Source organism: Calonectris borealis, chromosome 4 (assembly GCF_964195595.1).
Source record: "Calonectris borealis chromosome 4, bCalBor7.hap1.2, whole genome shotgun sequence".
Classification (NCBI taxonomy): domain Eukaryota; kingdom Metazoa; phylum Chordata; class Aves; order Procellariiformes; family Procellariidae; genus Calonectris; species Calonectris borealis.
In genome coordinates this window covers 15,325,092-15,346,765 of record NC_134315.1, presented here as the reverse complement: position 1 = coordinate 15,346,765, position 21,674 = coordinate 15,325,092, and the positions used below count along the sequence as shown (strand labels likewise).

General features: G+C 40.0%; 1 protein-coding gene across 1 annotated transcript; it reads left to right on the top strand.

The window, feature by feature from the left end:
- Positions 1-511: 511 nt before the first annotated feature.
- On the top strand, positions 512-21,020 carry WDR1 (WD repeat domain 1). Its single transcript, XM_075148774.1, has 15 exons — positions 512-776; positions 1,065-1,186; positions 5,122-5,212; positions 8,264-8,411; positions 9,837-10,017; positions 11,860-11,937; positions 12,684-12,764; positions 12,882-13,115; positions 13,962-14,049; positions 15,309-15,465; positions 16,129-16,216; positions 17,278-17,388; positions 17,855-18,028; positions 19,173-19,317; positions 19,621-21,020. The coding sequence occupies exons 1-15, from the start codon at positions 761-763 to the stop codon at positions 19,728-19,730; spliced, it is 1,824 nt and encodes a 607-aa protein (XP_075004875.1). The 5' UTR covers positions 512-760; the 3' UTR covers positions 19,731-21,020.
- The last annotated feature ends 654 nt before the right edge of the window (positions 21,021-21,674 follow it).

The following is a 21,674-nucleotide window of genomic DNA, read 5'->3' as shown; positions in this document are numbered from 1 at the left end:
CCCCGCAGCCACTCACCACACGGCGACAAGAGGTCGGGAAAGGGGCGACAGCACAACTGGGGGGGCTCCCCCGGCCTGTTTCCCCACACACCCGCAGCTCCCGCTCCCTCAGCGTCCCTACGCCTCCTTCTCTCCCCGCCCCGCCCTTCCCTCAGGATCAGCGCGGATTTCCTCCCCTCACAGCTCCGCCACCCCCCTCACCGGCCCGCCTGTCCCCATAACAACGCCGGTGACCGTCCCCGCAGCCCCCCTCGCCGCGGCCCGCGCTGCTTCACCGCCACTCCCGCGCATGCGCCGAGGAGATCCACGGGGGGGGAGGGGGCCCGTGCATGCACAGCCTGCCCGGCACCGCCCACCCCGAGGCCGGGCCGAGCCGCCGTGTGGCGCCCGCCGCGGCTCCCCCGCCCGCCGCGGCCTGCGCGCAGCTCCCTGCCGGGGCGGGGCCGGCTGCTGCGGCCGCCCCAGCGCAGCCCCCGCCGGGCCCGTCCGAGCCGACGGCATTTCCGGGGGAGGGAGCGGGGCGCGGGCTGGCGGGGAGCGGCGCGGCGCGAGCAGAGTTGACTATATATGGTCAAAGGCAGGGGAGAGTGGCGGCGCCGCGCGGGCGCTTCCTGGTTCGTGCCGCTGGGCGCCGCGGGGCCGAGGCGGCGGCGGGAGAGGCCGAGGCCGGTCCGCCTGCGCTGCGCCGGGCTGCGCTCGCCGCCCTTCCCAGCCCTTCCTTCCCAGCGCCGCCGCCCGCCGCAGTAACAAGTGGGCGAAGATGCCGTACGAGATCAGTAAGCCCCCGGCGAGGCGGAGCGGGGGGGGGGCCGGAGCGGCGAGGTGCTGGGCTGGGGGGGGGACCGGGTGCCGGCGGCGGGGAGCGCCGCTGGCTGGGGAGCGCCGGGCGGCCCTCCGCCGCCCCGGAGGCGGGCGCGGAGCCGGCCGTTCCTCACAGCCCGCTGACAGCAACAAGTGACCGCGCCTGCCGGCGGGGCGGCTGGCTGCTCGGCTGGCGTCCGTTAACGGGGAGAAATAAAACGTCTTATTTTCTTTTTTTTCCCCCCTTTCTTCTTTTCCCGTAGAAAAAGTGTTCGCCAGCCTCCCGCAGGTTGAACGAGGCGTTTCCAAAATTATTGGAGGTGACCCTAAGGGCAACAATTTTCTTTACACCAATGGAAAATGTGTCGTCATCAGAAACATTGATGTAATGTATCTTAATTTATTTTGTTTCGTAGCGTAGAGCTTTCGCTAAGTTTCATTTTGTTTCCCAGCCCCTCTCCTTTAATAGCCTGTGCTTCATTCACACTCAGTAATTTCAATTGAGGTCACAGATCTGTGATCAGCAGTGGGGGAATAAGCAGGGTGCATGACTCAGGCATAAAACCATGGGCAGAGACTGTAAAAACCTGTAGAAAATCTCGGTAAAATGTGGAGTTCTCTCCCTCTCTTTGCATAGGATTTGTAGACGAGAGACTGGTATATTCTGGTTGGCCCTGTTTATCTTCTTAAGTATCACTATCATGAAGTTGAGTGTTGTGTTTGTGTAGTAAATGAACTCTTCCCTATTTGCTGTATTGGGCCTTTAGCTTGTAAGAGAAGCACGCAAATACTTGCAAATGCCTATCTTTAAATGCGTTAGTCCGTAGCTGCTTTTTTTTTGTTTTTCCCTCTGCACTCTAGGAATCAAAACAGTTATAAGTTGCTTGGCTCTGTGGCAAGCTGTCTGCATGTTGAGTTCTCAGCCCTGGTCACAGGGAACTTTTCCTATCGATTAAATATTAGAATGCCCCAGTTAATGTGGAGGTTTGTTGGTTTTTTTCCTTATCTGCTGGTAACTAGAGAAATGTTATGCAAGTTATTTGAATGATTTCTTTTCAAAGATGGCATCCCTTTGAGAATGGAGGAAGCATTACATGTCTAGGCTATTGTCTTGCTACTGGTTTTCAGAAAATACTTTTCTTCAAAGTAAATGCTTGTTCTTTAGAAAATCAAATTCTCCCCTAGATTTACTTTCCTCTCTTACTGCGGGTTTGGCCTGCAGCGGGGAGGGCTGCAGAGGGGGCAGGTCATACCTCTCTGGAATTTACAGGTCTCCACAACAATGGATTTGTTTATGTCTGCTTCTGTAAATCACCTTCGTAAACTGATTTTTTTTTTATGAGCTGTTTTCCTGATTTATCTCACTGCCCCCGCTATATTCAGACATTTCTTCATTGTCATGCCCTAATACAGACACGCTACTAATAACTTAATTCTTCACAAATTTCTTGTTTGATATCAGTTTAAATTCATCCACTTAGAAACAAAAATGAGCTTGCACTCTGGTTTCAATTTCTCAGTATCACGTTGTTGTAGTAGTGTTTCACTCTTGGTATCAAGAAAAGTTCAATTTTCTGAAACCAGAAGCCCCAATTAAACACTGTAATGGCACACAATGTGATGAGAGAAGAGAGAAAAGCCACTCTGCTTACATTACAGTTTTTGCCCAAGCTATGGATTGTGACCTCCTCCCTTGCACTGTCATTAGTGCTCATCTGACCCTATTTTGGGGGTTAAACTGGAAGAAAGCAATTTGCTTTTATCTTCCTGAATCAGCTCACTGAAGGTTTGCCCAGTGCAAATGTTAGTCCCAGCATGAGCCAGAACGTAGAGCACGTGGCGAGGTCTGAGTACAGGCGAGGTGGGATTGTGGGAATTCAAATTTAGACTGTTTGAACTCTCAAGGGAAGTTGAGAATGGAAGTCATAAATCCTTCAGTTTTATGGTGTAATTCGTGCTGATACACAAACTTACCTAACTGGCAAGGAGAGTCTGCTACTGTTAATAATTGACAGGTGGTGCTCTGCAGACAACTACGGAATGCATTGTAGCAGTGATGCAAAAACTGACCAAAGCCTGTGCTATGGCTTTTGTGTTGGAGAACGTTGCAGTTTGTTCCTAACCCAACAGGAACTTGGTTGTTCCTATGTGTGTCCACTCTTAGGTGAGAGCTGTACCCTCTCTGAAAAATATGGAGGCCTGTATAATAGTTTGCAACAACCAAATGAAATACTGGGAGGTCCGTGTGTAATCCCTCCATGAACAGTTCTCCAATGGGATGGTTGTAGTCTAATTAAAAAAACAGGTCATCTAAATGCAGTGATCACCTTTCTCTTAAGTCTGAAGCTATCTAGTATTAGCTGATCAGTGGTGATGAACATAGCGTTTGGGGTTAATGCTTGATCTTTGAGAATGAGCTGGAGACTTACTTTAAAGAGAAAAAGTCCTGGAACAGCGCTGGAAAAGCGCTGTGAGTCAGAAGGACTAGCGATATTTGTAAGGTTTCATACCTCATTAATATTTTATAATCTTCATGGGTCTAAACCTACTTTGGAGCTTGGAACTTCAACTGCTCACTTTCATATGTGGCTCTGGTTTCAGTGTTTGAAATAAGCCACATAAGCTCACTCTTCTTGTTGAATCTAGTATTAGGTACTGCATCTGTCCCAGCTAACAATATAATCTTATCCTAAAATCTCTTTACAAGTGGGCTTTTTTGGGGTTTTGATATGAAAGACACACAAGTTAAAAAAACTGACGTTACAAGCAGAAATGACGTTATCAAATAAACTGCATTTAAATTGGCAGCTCTAACTTATTACCCGATTTCGTGATTCTATCTTTCATTTAACCCCTTAAGTCAGTCTGTTAAGTCCAGTCTCTCATCATCTTAGCTTCCTGGACACTTGGAGATTCTTTGTGTAAAATAGCAGCTGCTAATGTATGCCATTACTAATGAAGTGTGTGGGTTTTTGAGCTCCCTGAACTTGTAGGTGATGCAGCTAGAGCACGGGGAAAACATTATCTTGTCTTGCTTAGATAAAATCCAGTTGCACACGAAATGGAGAGTGACATGCATGCTGTAAATGCAGATGATTGTGACTTAAGTAGGGCTATAATGCACTCAAGCAATGTATAACAGCAGGAATGAAAAAGAGCTGCTTCTTGCATGAGTAAGCTGTATTCTGTCTCCTGAGATATAACAGTACTGCAACAGCAAGAACTCTTGCAAGCAGGAGACTGTCTGCTTTCTAACACAGAGCAGGTGTTTTAGTTTTTCCTGATTGGATGGGTGAGTCATACCATAACATCAGGCGGTTTTCTGGTTTGGTTGAATAAATGTGTATTAATCAGAGCTGTTAAAATGCACTTTTGTTGTGACCATATGAGTCAAGTTTCTGGAGCTGGAAGATACCTGTTAACTGGTAGAAAAATTTTTCTAAGGAGTAGTGTGTTACTGTTGTAGCATATATGCACTATATTTGGAAGATGTTCAGAATGGCTTTTTTATACAGTTAATTTGAGAGCAGATTTTGCCTTGATGTCATCCTTTTTTGATTTGTGTGGCACCTCTGTAGGGTGACACTACTGATCTGCTGAGAGACTGAGTCAGTTTTATTGTCCAACCTGAAGCATCTGAAAACGTGTTTAAGACTGAAGAGATAAAATTGTGATGGAGTGGCAGTGAATTTCTTTCAGAATTCCAGTACAACTCTTGATACTAGGAAAAACATCTTTTCCTGTGCTAGTCTGCTAGCTTTTTAACCAGATTGCAGTCGGCAAGAAAGAGCAAGCCTTGCGTACCTCATTGGTTACTGAGTGATCTTGAGTACATGGTAATGATTAATAGCCATGCAATATGGTTAACCGAATGCTTAATTTTCATATCCAACTCTAGTAGAACTTTTGGATGTGTGTTGCAAAGCACAGCTCGTGTTTCGTATTCTATTTGGGTAACTGCCTTACCTGGGCCAGCCCTACAAAAAGAAAGTCCAGTGCTTGGCCTATTACTTTGGAGAGTGTTTTTCTACCTTTCAGCAGGTATTGGAGAGGAAAGGGTCACAGCAGTTCTGCCTGTTAGAGGAAATACTTTGTGTCAGTTGTTAGAAATTAGTGTGGTGTTTTAGTGGAACTGGACAGCAGTGTTCTGCAATGTGTACGGCACTTTTCAGTTTTAGGCAATAGACCAATTAAGCTGGAAGGAAGGGTGTGAGAGGAGGAGTGTGGAGAGAAATTCTGAATGTTATCTTTGAATGTCTGATTTTACTCCTTTGAAAACCAGGAAATACAACTTAGTAACTTTTTTTTCCTTTAAACTAGAATCCTGCAATTGCTGACATCTACACTGAGCATGCCCATCAGGTTGTAGTTGCCAAGTATGCTCCCAGTGGATTCTACATAGCATCTGGAGGTAAAGTATCAGTGCGCATGCCGCATGAGATATGCGGACAGAGCTGTTAAAGTGCTTGACGCAAAACTTACTGGCAAAACAGAGTGGTAATGCTTCACATTTATGTACAGAATATACACAGACAATATGACATGCTTCAGTGGAATTACGTATACATGCCTGAGGGAGGAATGATTTCTGTAGTTGTTCCTCTAACCTCTTTCTAAAGCAGTGCGTTTAGTAACATGCTTGGTCTTTTTAAAATTTATTATTTAAATTAAAAAGTACCTGAAAATGAACTTTAAATACTTAGTGTGAAATGTTAAAGAGAAATCTTAGTGTAATGAATGACTTGTGTACGTGCAGCAGAATGAAAAGTTATTTCTGAAATGCAGGACTATTGTTTCTGTTAATAAACTTTCATACTTTGGGGGCAGGGGAGGGCTTCTAGAAGAGTCTATATTCCTTTCTTTTCCCTCCCCTTTTCTTCCTGACTGAACTTGGCAAGACTTGGCATGATTTTTCTTACATTTGTAACCTGAATTCAAAAAAGCTTTCTTTGGTAAATTAGCAGGGAAAGAGGCCGATTCCCAGTTTCCATGTAATGTATGTGAATCAATAGCCTGAGAATAGGTAACATGAATTTCTACAGCATGAATTTCCTGGATTGTTAGCGGAAATGGCTACAGTTTTTGATGACTTACAAAGAACTAAACAAACCCTTTTTAATAGAAGCTTGCTTCAAATAATTATCTTTTTTCAGGAGGACTGGTATACAGTTGAACAATATTGATAAATACAATACTATAACTTCCATTTCTTAAAAATAATTGCAGTTAATCTGTGGAATTTTTTTTAAATACGTTTGCCATTGTCAATTAGAAATGCTTCAGAAGCAAGTAATGTGTCCAAAGACAGAAATACTTTCTAAGTAATGTATCTGAAAATAAAACATTCTGAATATGAGCTCCTTAGAAAGGGAATCCAGACTGATGTGCAGGTCTTAGTAGAATGGACATTTCTCTTGCAGCAATTTTAAGGGAACAATATTTTTTAAAATGTAAAATGTTCTTTCCTTCTTGGCTTTCTGCTTATCAGAAAGCTGTATCAGAATATGTACTGGGGAAGCTTTACGAACACTGATAGCATGGCTTTTTTTTTTTTTTTTTTTTCTTCCCCCTCCCTCTCTGTCTGAAAGGAACCAGAGCCAGGATTTTCTTGGCTCAGTCTTGTGTGTGGACCATATGTCAAATTGAATACCTTTTTAAAATCCATTTTGCATTCTTTATTCTACAGACTTGGTGCTCTAGGTTTGTGCTGACTTAATTCTCAGAATAACCATCTATTTTATTGTTGTAGCCTTGTAGATTTTCAGTCCTCTGTAAAAGAACAATAATATGTACATAGCCTGATCTGATAGTGAAGAAGTTTTTCATTAGTGATCAGCTTGCTCCTAGGGGCACAGTATTCAGTTGACTCTCCTCGGAAGTTGTCTATCATACCCAAGTAAATGAGTTTAAGCTACAATATTTCCCTTTAAAAAGTGTCTTCTGTGTGTCATTTATAAATAGTTTCGTGATACTGCTGAGCATGGGGTCTGAAGATAGTATCAGGCTGTTTAAGCTGTTTCTAAGTATAACATGTAAGATTGATTTCTCTATCTATAAATTTGCATTACCCATGCAGCCTGCATTAATACTTCATGTGCTTGATGAGGCAGACCTTTGGCAATATGCTTTGTGGCTTTTATATAATAATATTATTATATTTATGTGGTAATTTCTCTTACTGCAGTCGTAACAGATGTAGTAATGGGAGATACCACAAAGTTACAGCTATATGTGTCCCATCTATTAATAGATGGAGCAAACAATTAGATTTTGAAGTCTACATTGAAGCAGAATTTTAGTAACAAATTCTCTACGTAAAATGGAGGATTCTGCATCTGTCCTTTTACCAGAAGTGGAGAAGAGGAGTCCATGATCAGGTCCCAAAGATACAGGGTTGCTGTATGTTTAAATTGAACTGTAAAGATGCACCAATAAATGGTGAACAGAACTCAAACACGTTCTGCTGAGGTGAAAGGTATATATTTTAGCATGTGGTTTATTCTAAAACAGTGGCTTTTATGAAGGGTCCAATACATGCAGAATTTGCTGTGCAGGTTTCATTAGGGATGCGTAAACCTGTCTGCGTGTAGAACAATTCCTCTGGTTACAATGCTGCACCACAGTAGTTGCTCTGAATAGAAGAAAGCTTTAGGGCTGTGTAATACTGAGAGGAAACAGTGACCAAGGAAGCTTTCATTATATTAAGTCTTAAATTGTTATGATCTGTGCTATGTCTGCTGCTTGTGACATTACCATTTTTGAATATTATGTTGGATTCCTTTGTAGTAATCCAGATAGCGCAAGTATCCACACATAACATTAAGTGTGTACAAGCTTCTGTATAGAAAAAGTATGTGGATGAGTGTGCATAAATTGAGTTCTATGGGCAGAAATACCTTTCTATGTTTACATATACCTGGTATTTGTATGCAAAACAGGTTTGCTTTGAAGGTACAGAAAAGAAAAGCTGAGGTATGAATTTTAGTGTATCAGCCACTGTCCGCCGGATTGCTCTCTTATTGTAGATGTAGGGTGGCTTACTTCCCAATGAAGTGTGGGTAAGCTATTTTGTAGCTGCTGGGGAGGTGGGGCTGGTTTGGGGGGTTGGGGTTTTTTTGTGTAACGCAGGTACTTAACACATACTGGTTGATAACATTAGTTCCTACCTTCTTACTGTGCAGTTTTTTTCACGTGTCTGTGTGCAAAAGTTGGCCCTGTGTGTTGTATTTATTGCTGCATGTCTCGAACCTTAATATCTGGTTAAAAACACAATTCAGTGAAACGGATGTAGTCTTCAGCATTCCTAAATCAAGTGATTTGTAGTAATTGTAATGGGGTACGATAATAGGTCCTTAATACAAGTGTTCAGTGTAGCTGAAAATTTGTATCCTGGCAGATTGCTGAGTCATGTGACTGAGTCATGCTGGAACAACAATAGTTATATTCTATTTTATTATGGCAGATGTCTCTGGAAAGCTGAGAATCTGGGATACTACACAGAAGGAACACCTACTGAAGTACGAGTATCAGCCGTTTGCAGGAAAAATAAAGGACCTTGCCTGGACTGAAGACAGCAAGAGAATTGCTGTGGTTGGAGAAGGAAGGGAAAAGTAAATAATTCTTTCGTGTGTGTCTGTATATATATACATACATATACTGTAAACCTCTGTATTCTAACAAAGCAGGTTCTTTGCAGAAACCTTTTAATTTTTCAACGGAAGAAAATCATGGCTTGTTCCCTGTTTAGACTTTAAGTGTGCTGTTCTGCAGCAGAATTCTTTATGCAGTATTTGACAGCTGTAAAACTACTTGGAAAATACAGTTCCGTTAGAATTGCTCAGTTTAAAATTGTGTGGGTCTTGTTTGGTTTTTAGAGGTGGATATTACATTCAATGATAGCTGTTCAGTATGCCTTTTGGTGGATTTTTATGTCTAATTCTGATACAGTAGGAAGGGAGAACGACAAGACAATTCTCCCTCTTCTTTCACCCCTCTCAAATTGAGAGGACATGATTGAATAAGAGTAAAAAAAGAAAGAAAAAAGTATCTGAATTTTCTCCCTCAGCAACACGCCCATATTTTTAGACCTTATTATGGTAATTAAAAGAAAATCACAACCAGTTGTCCTTGTCTGACTAAGTGAGGTGCCCATTACAGCCAGGTTTGTGTCCTTTCTTTAATGTTTAAAGACTGACAGATCTTTAAGGCAGAGTCCAGACCAGGTAATCTTATACCGAAAGGTCTGAAAAACATGGTGTGGTCCTGTTCCCTGACTCCCTGCACCATTTTTTTTAATCGCCATCATGTACTGTGTCCTGATATTTGAGAGAGCTTCTTTGTCCTCCATCCCTTCTTCCACCCCTGCCTGTCCCTGGGTAGATACTATGTAAACTTGCTCTCCTACTTCAAAAAGTCTGCCAGTTTCTTGTGTAGGTGGATGTACTTTCAATGTAGAATTTTACTGAAGTGATTCTATAGGACCCCTTTTTAATAGCGATGCTCTGGTAGTTTAATGCCACTGTATTGATTATACTGATTTTTTTTTAAAGTGTTTTAAAGTAAGAACAGACAAAAATGCTGTTATAACTCTTCCTTAAACCTTTAAGTAATAATAGTTGTAAAAGTGATGGTACCCAATCTAGGCTAAATAATCAGATAAATGATCAGATGTCATTGTTATCCTAGCTTTCTGCATTCTGTGTAGTGACTAGGCAGACAGAATAACTTACTGCTTTCATTTATAAACCGACAGACTTACTGAAGAATATCTTTTGGACCTCTGAATTTTAGAAGCTTTATACATAAAACTTGCTTGTCTGTCCCCTTTAGCAAATGTCTCCTATTGAAGATTAGATTCTCTCTCCAGCAAGATCTCAAATATCCTTCAGGGAACTATGATGCGCTTGCGTGAGATTAACGAGATGACCTAATTTCTTTTCTTTGAGTGCACTCAAATCTGCTGTTTGCAGATGCTCAAGGAGTTAATCTACATGTAACTTTTAGGAAGTGTAGTTACTGTGTGCTTCTCTAACTAGGTTCGGAGCAGTGTTCCTGTGGGATAGTGGTTCTTCTGTTGGCGAGATTACTGGGCACAACAAAGTGATCAATAGTGTGGACATTAAACAAACAAGACCATATCGTCTGGCAACTGGCAGTGATGACAACTGTGCTGCTTTCTTTGAGGGACCGCCATTCAAGTTCAAGTTTACAATAAGCGTGAGTTTAAGTTTAGATGTGGCTCTGTTAAACTGTGCAGCAAGTTGACTAAAAGCTTTCCAACAAGCTTGCAGTTCTTGTCACAACTAGCTGTTACAACAAAAGTTCTTAGCTCCCCCTTTTGAGGCATAGTTGATGTCAAGTGTCTTTCTTAAAGCTATGTATGAATATAACTGAAGGCTTGTCTCAGGCCAAGAAAACTGATTGGTTAAGATGAAAACCTGAAGCACTTTTTCTGATTTTTTTTTTTAATGGCTTTTCATCCTCTTCCATAACATAAGTAGTAGGATGTTCCATTGGCCCTATTGGTGCTTTCTGAGCTCTGCTTCCCAGTGCAGACCTGCATAGAATTTCTTAATAATCTCCAAGGTGTTTGATTCAAGAAATGTGAATGGAATTTTCCAATCTGCTTAAAAGTGCTCAAATCTGAAATCCCAGAGCAGCTTAGAAAGAGGGAGTGTAGATGTTTGAAAACATAACTGGTTTCTACAACGAGGAATGGGTATGTAACTTCTGTAGTCAGTTTTCTGTTTCTACATTCCTTTTCACTTTTTGTTTCTTACTCTACTAGTTAAAATCTCTTATGTAAATGAAACAAAGCCTGGAACTACCACAGTTAAGACATTCATTGTTACTTGAGGCCAAAGAAAATAAAAAGCCAAAAGCTTCTGCAGCTGTTTCTGATGGCAGAAGACATGTCTCTTGCCTCAAAAAAAGTATTGCAGAGATACTGGATGTTATTGCAGTAGTAAATTCAAAATGTTCAGTTCTTACTTTATTTTTAAAACCACAGTAGTAGGCCTTGTATTTTCTTAAGTATGTGCTTTGAGTAGTCTTCATACACTAACTTTAGTAAGGATTCCATTCCAGTTCTAGAAAAGGAACTGTTTTGAGCTCTGCAATCCAATGAAATGATGTAGTTGCCTAATATATTTCTGAACTTAAGTTGATACTTGCATTTTGCTAAGCTGGTTCTTTTGGAACTCTGAAGTCTGAATTTCTTACCAGTGCTGCTTAGACTGGTATGTGATGCAGTCTTCCTTTTAAAGTGATATTTGAGTTGATGCATGGGATTCTGGTACAGGCTGTTATATGGTTTTAGGTTAGGGCTTGAGGTATCATCAGGAAAAAAAAAATCTATAGTTAAAGAAAGTAGGTTAGAACCTGCAATTTGTAATACTAAAAATAGTCTCCCAAATCTCTTTGCATGGGAGCTTTGGCCTCATTGTGGTGCTTCCCTATTTAACGTGTGTTTTCTAGTTAGCATGGTTTGAATAGTCTCCTATTTGTGAATAGTCTATTTGGGGAGCATACATCAGTCTTGCCTGGTTACTTCACAGAGCTACCACTAACGCAATCTCCCAGAAATGGAATTCCAGTATAATAATTTATTCTTCATGCCTGTGTTTTTTACAATAAGAAGGATAAAGTACTCTTCTGTATATAAAACTTACTTGCACAATGAAGCAAGAGTCAAAATCTGGAGAATGTTGCAGAATTCAGTGGCCAGAAGGGTAGAATCCCATGTTTGCATCTAGGCTGCAGCTGAGGGTTTTTTACTACCTATCCCTGAAACTGAGTACTTGTTCGCCTGGTGGTGTGCTAAGTTGTTTGAACTACATCAGTATTGATGTCACAGTTTCTTCCCTGGAGTGTTCTTGATCCCCGTGATCCTCTTTAGATAGAGGCTAGACTTGTACAATAGCAATTCTCTACAGCAGGCATCTCCTACACGCTACTTTATGGCTCGCGTGTAAGAGAACTTCATTGTTACTGGATTATCTTTTTTGTAAAAAGGTCTGTTCTTATTTTGTGTGCTGATTCTTACTTTTTTTCCTACAGGACCATACACGGTTTGTGAACTGTGTGAGGTTTTCTCCTGATGGGAACAGATTTGCTACAGCTAGTGCAGATGGCCAGGTAAAAAAACAAGGAACTCTTTGTAGTGACTTTAGCATGAGAAGATTTTCTTGTGCATTTTGGGGATAGGATTAGTATTGTAAAATCCACGTTGCGTCTTTTTTCATGCCAAGAAATGACTGGCTTAAACTTTTAAATATCCTCCTATAAAGCTGTAACAACTGATGTCAAACAGACTATTCTCACTCAGCTTTTTTCCCTGTTCCATCTCCCTAGCATATTACTTCTCTTACAGGTTATTTTGGCAGGAACATACTAGACTTTTGGAATATGTGTGTCCATGTTATGATCCTGAGAAGTCTGGCTGAAATACTGAACTCATAGATAGCAACCCAGCTCCATGTGGACTCCCTCCATGTTAAGGGAGTGTTTAACAATGACACTTTTTACCATAGGTAGCTCCCCCTTCTAGGAAGGCAGATTCCCATGACTGCAGTGCTAAGCAGCTGCCATCACAGCAGGAGTCAAAAATGTAACATCTTCCAGAGTTTCAAATGCCAGGATCCAATGTACATGGGTGGCTTACTGTGATTATTTACAATTGTCATCTCATTTGCTTAGTCTTAAATATTAAATGCAGGAATACTTGTGTCTCTTCTTCAAGAATCTAGTGTTTGATAAATCTGCAAGCGTGCTGTGTAACAAAAGAATGATCTGTGTAGTGCAGGTAACAGTGTTTCAGTTCTTGGGTTTTCTTCTGTTTACTGCTTTTCCCTTCAAGTTGTATATCTGTGTGCTCTCTTAAGATTTTTGTCTATGATGGGAAGACTGGAGAGAAAGTGTGTGCTCTTGGTGGAGGCAAAGCTCATGATGGAGGTATTTATGCTGTAAGTATCACTTCATTTGTACAAATGGTCTGTAGTGTTTCATTACCAAGTTCATGGACTGTGAAGTCTTGCAATAATAAATGTATTTACTATCTTCTGGTGACATTGTTTTTACAGATTAGTTGGAGCCCTGACAGTAGTCAGTTGCTTTCTGCTTCTGGAGATAAAACTGCTAAAATCTGGGATGTTGGTGCTAATTCTATTGTCAATACTTTTAACATGGGATCAAATGTTTTGGATCAGCAGCTGGGTTGTTTGTGGCAGAAAGACCACTTACTGACTATCTCCCTGTCTGGCTATATCAATTATTTGGACAAGAACAATCCAAATAAGCCTTTACGTGTCATAAAGGTAGGTTAAACTTCTATTGTTGCACCAGTTTCTGCAATAAATGACTCTGGTTGAAGTTATCTAGATGGAATAACAACTTGAAAAATGGTTTTGTTAAATTAGCATTGCAAGACAAGCTATGTGTGACTGACTCGTGCAAGTCACATGAATCAAGAAGTTGAAATGTTACATGTGTGATACTGTGCTTTGTGCAAATACACAGACTGATTCTGGTTTCAATTAAGGTTATCATCTTATCTTTCATAGAAGCTTTTAAGCACTTTTGAGATGAAAAAGAAATACAGCATAGGTAGAAAACTACCAGTGATGTCTCATTCTGCCAGAGTTAGTGTATTGTGAACAAGGTGATTAGGGTTACTGTGCAATTGAGCTTTAATTTTAGGAATTAAAGAGTTCGCTGACACAGCACTCTCATGGGAACTTACATTTTTACATGAACTAGAAACAGGTGTCCCAGATTTTTGCTATTGCTGCTATAATTCTGGCAGTTGGTGCTGGGTACGTGACCATATTTAGTCCTCTTCCCTGAATGATAAAGTGCCTGAAAAGCAAACTTTGTTGATGAAAAGGCCATGAAAGTATTTTGGCCCAGCAGGTTAATAAGGATATTCACGGTGCCTATTCCTTCTCTTCAAGGAGTAGTACATGGAAATAGCAATGCTGCAACAGTTAAATGACTGCACCGTTAACTAGGGATTAGTATTCTGGGTGAGTTTTAATGCTTGTGAATAAAATTACATATTGTTTTCTGAATAACCTATAATTCTTCTCAAATAGGTTTGATTTATGTATGTCTTAAGATGAAAAATTGCCCATCAGTAATTATTATTTGTGTCCCATTCTCAGGGTCATAGTAAATCAATTCAGTGTCTTACAGTGCATAAAAACGGTGGGAAGTCCTATATTTACTCTGGAAGTAATGATGGTCATATTAATATCCTTTGAATGACAGTGATATTTGTTCTAGCCTGAGAGAGCTCATTAGGAGGAAAAAAGAAATGCTTTGCCAAAGACAAAAACTTGTGTTTATTGGACACAAGTGAATATTTTATGTCTGAAGAAGTTTATTTTGCTTTCCTCTAACTTGCCTATTTTACTGGTTGCCCGTAAACTTGTCTGCTAAATATAAGCCAATTCTTAATTTCCAAATGTCACTTCTTTGTGGTATATAGATTGTTAGTATGGAGGAGCAAGTAAGTGTATAAATTAGCCTCTTGTAACTTTCCATGTATTCTGACATACAGGCAAAATATGTATTGTTGTCTGTGCTGTTACACACTTTAGCATTTGCTGGAAGTCATGTATTTTGGTTTTTAGATGTTCAGAACAAGAAAGATAAACTCTCGTTGGTCTATCTCTGACCCATTAACACGCATTTCTCTTTACAGTTGTGTTTTTCCCACTTGTATTAAGGTGGTTTTTGTAGTTCTGTGATTGTGTTCTTTATTTGGTATCCCAAATGTCATCAGGCCTTCTCACTACTGAACAGAACTTGTACTTCTTTTGAGACTCTGTTTCAGTCCTGTTGGTTTCTGGAGCAAAGCACTGGGAATGCAGCTTGGTTCCTGAAGGGCATGTTAAAGGATGAGGTTGGGATGTGTTCAGCTAGAAGCCTGTTGGCTTTTCTTCAGTGTTCTGAAGCTTATAAATAAAACTGCAATCCTTCATCCTGCTTGCCATGATGCATTAAAATGGTGTCACGTTGGCATAAACCGTTATAGGACTTGTTCCCTTACAAACCTGTGGCATAGTGTTAAGAGTTCAAACTGATGTTAACATGTAACATCAGGGAAAGCCAATGTTGCAGGACTTCTAACTATAATTCTTTAAAGTATTTCCTATTCTCAGACCTAATGCTAATCGTTCCAGTATTTGCCACTGTTTGTGGTAGGTCATTTAGCTCATTACAGAACATCAGAGGCTCATTTAATAAATATTTTGAGGGTGTGAGGTTGGTTGAACACTGGTACAGGCTGCCCAGGGAGCTTGTAGAGTCCCCATCCCTAGAGATACTCAAAACCCAATGGAATGGACAGCCTGTTGTAGCTGATGCTGATTTGAGCAGCAGGTGGGACTAAACAATCTCAAGAGGTCCCTTCTAACCTTAGCTATTCTGTCAATTATTTTAACTTTTTATGATGCTGTATCTGACTGCACCAGTGTCTTCAAATGTTCCTTAATTCTATTATGCACATTATTGGGATTCTGAAACTGGAGAGAATGATGGCTTTTCTGGGAAAGGCCATACAAACCAGGTTTCTAGAATGGCAGTGGATGAAATGGATCAGCTGGTCACCTGCAGTATGGATGACACCGTGCGCTATACCAACCTTAGCAAGAGGGACTACAGGTTAGTTAAAATGTTGCCTTTTATTGTAGTATTGCAGCCCTAATTATTTTGCAGCAAGAGTTTTGTTGATTTATATGGTAAAGAATTTTATGCTGCAATTTATTCAGGTTTTAAGTTACCATGGAAACTGTAGAAATGATTGCTGTACCAACCTTGCTTTTTTCTGTGGCAACAAGAAATGCATTCCAGACTTTTCAATTTGTCTCATCTCTTCCACAGGTTAGATAGAGGTCTGCCTTGTGTCGGGTGGCTTAGTTATGGGACTGTGGGAAGGGTGTCCATTTCATGATTCATAAATACCCAGGAATACTGGTAATAAATGTGATTAGGAGGGGACACAGCTGTTTCTTCATGGAAACCACAATTGAAGCAAAAAACTTTAAGGAATCCTATTAAGATCACCTAGTTAGTTTACAAAATTAGACTCTAGTGTAGTAACATTGACTTTCACTTCGAAGGTGTACTATCTGATCAAGATACTAATATTTTAAACAGTAAACAGAGGGAAAGTTTGCAGACTATTTAAAAAAATTAAATTACGCATGTTCTTGATCATTAGTAGGTGATTGTTGGAACAGGCAATTTTAAATTTTAAATAATGGAATATTTTTCTTTTTCTGCCTTGTCCTTCCTGCTTCTCCACCTTGGCATGCCTTCCTCCAGTGGCCAGGATGCTGTGAAAATGGATGTTCAACCAAAATGTTTAGCTGTGGGTCCTGGTGGTTATACTGTAGTTCTATGCATTGGACAAGTAAGTATTAACTTGTGGATTATCAACACAATTGCTCTGTAAATAATGCTGTATATGGTAACATGATGGTTTCTGACAAACCTATTTAGTGTGGGATCACCTTGCACATCTGCAGAATGTCCTAATAAGAGCTATGGGGAACATAATTAAGCAGGATACTTGATAGGCTTGTCTTTTTGCATCTTGTACCAATTTGACAGTCTTATGTATAGATTTAAACTTGACATGGTCCCTCGTGTGGAAGCATTTGAATTTGTTACCAATACAGCTTTGTGCTGGAAGGCTGCACCAGTCTGAATCATGCTCTCGCCTGATCTGTTCGATGACGCGATTTTGGGGAAAGGATGTCTTGCTCCTGCTTTTTGGGTTTTTTTTTTTGCAGCCAATCCAACTAACCAATTAACTAATGCAGTTGTACAGCGTAGGTAGCTCTAGCTTGCTTGCCAGTAGTATTCAGATCACGGAAAACCAGAGAGATTGCACAGGGCTATCTTGTATCAAAGAATGCTTATCTTCTAATGATTTATGCCCTCTGTATGGATGCTGGTTTTATGCTTGGGACTTTCAGTAGAGTTGTCCAAACGTGTTTTCCATGTCAGTTATAATTCCAGTTGTCCATAGGATAGAACTGGCTAGGAAATAGCCCTTAAAATTTAACATTGCAGTATTAACTTGCTACTAATTTGGTCCTGCCTCCCTACCTTTAACAGTGAACCAGGAAGGGAGTAAGCATTGCTAAAAATACTATTTTGTCCATGTTTGTTTCATGCTCAAACCAAATGAGGCGAAGCTGAAGGCAGTAGAGCATGCCCTGCACTACCTAATTTAGAGCACATAAGTACTCCAGTACAGCAGATTAGTTAGTCACTGCATGTAGGCATTTCCTTCTTTTTTTTTTCTTTTTTTTAAAAAAAGAATTAAACTGTTCCCTTAAGATCAGAATATAGTAAACTTCTGAGCAATCAGTGGATTTGTATTTATGACTAAGCGATGTGGCTTAGTCATAGTTTTGTATTAGGCACTTTGAAGAAAGGTCTTAGTTTCTCATTTTCTATTTACAGATTGTCTTGCTGAAAGATAAGAAAAAATGTTTTGCAATTGATGACCTTGGCTATGAGCCAGAAGCTGTAGCCATTCACCCCAGAGGAGGTACAGCAGCAGTGGGTGGAGCGGTAAGGTTGCACTTCCTAAAACTGTACTACTTTGAACACTGGAACTAGAAACAGAAGCATTTAATAATACTAGGTGTGTTGAGAAGTAGTAGGTGGCAGTTTGTAGCAACAGCACTTCTGTAACAAGTAAACTCTGTATTGGTATTCCTGGGCTTTCATTCCCCAGGTTCTCCCACCATTGTGACCGAATGTCTATTTCATTTTTTTATCTTGCATTTGCTGTTTTTAAATTGTTACATTGTTTTTACCCAGTGTATGCTTAAAGTAGGCAAATTCTAGAAATAGGTCTATATTCTAGATTTGGTGGATTGTAGCCAGCATAATGACAGGTTCTTTAAACTATTTCTTAGTATAAGTACTACCAGACAGAATTGATGCAAAAAGTTCCAGAAACTCAGTAAGCCTTTCTCTTTGTATTGTAAAGTGATTTTTGTACCTTCCCCCCTTCTTCACTCTTGGTTTGCAGGATGGGAATGTCCATTTGTATTCAATCCAAGGAACCTCTTTGAAAAATGATGATAAGTCTTTGGAAGCTAAAGGTCCTGTTACTGACCTGGCATATTCTCACGATGGTGCCTTTCTTGCAGTCTGTGATGCAAACAAAGTTGTCACTGTCTTTAGTGTCACTGATGGCTATGCGGTAAGAATTGTTGTATCGGGAGTTTTGTTCGTTTCAAAACAAATTGACTTGCATCTCATGTCTAAATCTGTTGTGAAATATAGTGTAGCTGGTGAGACTTAATTGTTAAATCATTGATATATATTTGGTGTTCCTATGACTGTCTGTTTACCTGGTATTTTGAGTTAGTGTTGCTTTTCACAGCAGCCTCTGTGAAGCCTCCAGATCATAAGAATAGGTGAGGAAATGTACAGCATAGGTTGGCTACTGGGAAAACACTCAAACCTATCTAATAACAAACACATAGTTTAATGGGGGAGGGGTTGGATTTCCACAGGCCAGCAGTAATTAAATACAAAAGATTACAAAGTATGCAGGTTCCTTATTCGGGTCAGCTGAATCACTAGTGTGTTGGGTTTTTTTTAAAAGAAAAAAGCCAACAAAATACATGCATGCCTGTTGAATTTGTGTGCATTTTTGTAAAATGGACAAGAATTCCAAATTGAACAAGCAGGTTCAATTTGATAGGAATCATGCAGTACCATAAAATTTAACTGAAGTAAATACAGCAGACTTGGCAATAAAATTCTGCTGGCTGTGGCACACATTTCCATGGTAAGAACTAAGCAATGAAAGGGATACATTAGGGCAGAGAATCTTGCTTTATCCTTCAATGTAGTGTCTTTTAATCAAGAACCAAAAAATGGGCAATTCTCCCTTTTCAGCTGAGCAGTCAATATGTGTATCAGCCTGTAAAGTTATTAAGCTTTGACCGAAACCACACTGAAGTAAAAAATGCATGGTGGCAGTCCACAAAAACGTTTCATTTTTTAAGTAAAAATTGAAAGAATTTTGCTTTTGGAAACATCTGTGGGGTTATTTTTAAAAGCCTCTAAGCAAGAAGTGACTTGTTGCACATGCACTTTACAGATCCAGCTTTCATAGCATTTTTTACAAAAGGTTTGGATTTTATTGGCCTGATAAGTGCTTAAATAAATAGCATAAAATGAAGCCACCACTTGGTTTAGGGCATCCATCTGCACTTGAGATGTACGTTGTCTGGAGTCTTGCAGTAGCTTATTATAATGCTACACATTAAAAGCCAGTGATTTCCTGAAGTAGCTTAAACTAATGAAATAACACTGTGTCTCTAACTTTCAAATAGGAACATAATGTCTTCTATGGACACCATGCAAAAATTGTTTGCATTGCCTGGTCACCAGACAATGAACACTTTGCTTCTGGAGGCATGGACATGATGGTATATGTTTGGACTGTAAGTGATCCAGAGACCAGAGTCAAGATACCAGGTATGTTTCCTTCAAAATCTTACTCTTGAAAGCTGCTAGTAGTTCTTGAAATCTGACACAATACCTGTTTTCTAGAACTAACAGTAAGCAGGCTTTGAATGTTCTCAAACTAATTTAGCCTTCATGTTAATCTCTATCTAGCTACAATAGCCAGAACTCTTTTGTTATGTTATTTTGTAGTCACTTTTAAAATACACTACTAATATTTAACGCAGCTGAAAATCACGTTTGGAATATGTGCTAAAGTTATTTTGTCAGCCTGGCCTTCCTAATTCTTTTTTGTTATTTTGCACTGCCATACAGATGCTCACAGACTACATCATGTAAGCGGCTTAGCGTGGTTGGATGAACGTACTCTGGTAACAACATCCCATGATGCTTCTGTCAAGGAGTGGTCTATCTCCTACAATTGAAATAAGCCCTCTCTTTGGAAGGACCTAATCAGGGACTAGAACTACTGCAGTGGAACATAGCATTTCTCTTAAAGAATCTGTATTGGCCTCTGGGTCTGCTATCATATCCTCATATCTTTACAGGGTGTTCATATCTGTAATTAAATGTACTTTGAAAGCTTTAGCCAGTAACAGTTTGCACATGAAAAGCACTTAAATTATGTCTGGAGCTTAACCTTTGTGCTGAACATTCCAGAGGCAACAGCCGAGCAAGTTGGTGTGAAAGATTCAGGTGTGAAAGATTCAAATTCAATCAGTTGTTCTTTTCTAACCAAGAAACATGAGACTGTACAGCATGAGAGTAATACTTCTCATTTTTTTCTAATTACAGAACATTTCTGTACTAACGGTCATAGTAAGAGTATTTAGTTGTGATCTGAAACCAATCAAGCTGTGTGCAGCTACTGTATATTGCTTTGCTTCTCTGTACTGCACCAAACTGTTGCCTCAGATTTTCTCCTCCAGATAACAAAATGGGGTACATACATAATAAACTTTTTATGTATTTCATGTCAAAGCTTTGTGATTTATTTTAAGGTGGAAGTGTGGGGTTTTGATGTACTTACTGTTGTGGGTATAATGTTTACAAATAATCGTTGTGGCAACTTCTTGCTTCAGAAACACATTTGTTACTTTTATGACTTGAGAGTGTCTGGTCATTTCAATGTTAGAGAAAAAAAATCATTCTGTTTCAAAGTTTAAAGATATTTTCTGTTTCAAGGAGGAGAAGCATGTTATTGTTTAAAAAAAATGCAGTACTTCTACCACCTTTTCGAAAAGACGGGAATTAAACAAAGTGAAGCATTGTTATGACTTGAAGTGATTTTTGAGAAGATAGTGTTTGCTGAGTAACTTTTATGCCTTTGCATGTGCGGAACAGTTGCGTGGAAGCCGTTATCTAATGCAAACAGATCATGATCTTGTGTTTAGTACCCTTCTCACACTCTACAACACATTTAAGTGATTTGAAGCTAGCAGTCCAACAAGGGTGGAGGAGGGCACTCTGATACAAAGTGGTAGGAAGATTTGTGCCATCTCTAGTGGCCAAAAGAAATTGTTGCTGTCCAGAACTTTGGAAGACTTTTTTAAAAAACTTTTCTCTGCTAAATCTTCACCACCACCCCCCCTCCAGTGCTCTTTGGTTTTTATTAAGCTTTCCTTTCTGTGTGGACTTGTGTGTTGTTCTTTTTACCAATCATATTTCTAATGACACTAATTATACAGCAAATAAAACGCTTTTGCTGCTTCTCATACTGTGGACCATTGCTCAATTGCTGAAAAAAAAATTGCCTGTCAACAATGACTTGGTGAAACATCTTAAAAGGAAAAATGTTGATTTCTTTCTAGGAGTGGTGATAAGATGTCTTCTGTTGCACGCAAACCAACATACATTAGAACAGTTGACATAGTTTTTATCTAAGAAGCAGAATATTTTGCATCGTGGTTTCTTTGTGCTTACTGCACCTCTCCATTAGCAATTTTGCATGTCTGTTTATTAACAATGCAGGGACAAGAGAAGTTTCGGAAAAGGGCATGTTTGAAATTAGGCATAAGATCCAAATGAACAAGATTTCTCAGTGTCTAGCCCCTAAAACTTGTTCTGCTGTTGTTGTTGTGCCAGTCCCTGTGCAGTTCATCCATTGTTCCCCAAGTGTCATCTGGAAGAGTTGCTATTGAATCTGCTCAGTGGGTTCCCGTTGTGGTTGAATCCCTGTCATTTTAAGTCATGATAAGGGCGGGGGAGGGGGTAGTTATACAGACGCGTGTGGGCAAAGAACAGAATTCACTGGCAAATCTTGCTTTTTATGAGAGATGGGCCTGCTAGTGAAATGTGTTTTTTGAGGGAAATAGCATAATTTCCTGAACGCTCCTACCACTACAAGTCAATTCTTTCCTGCACATCAG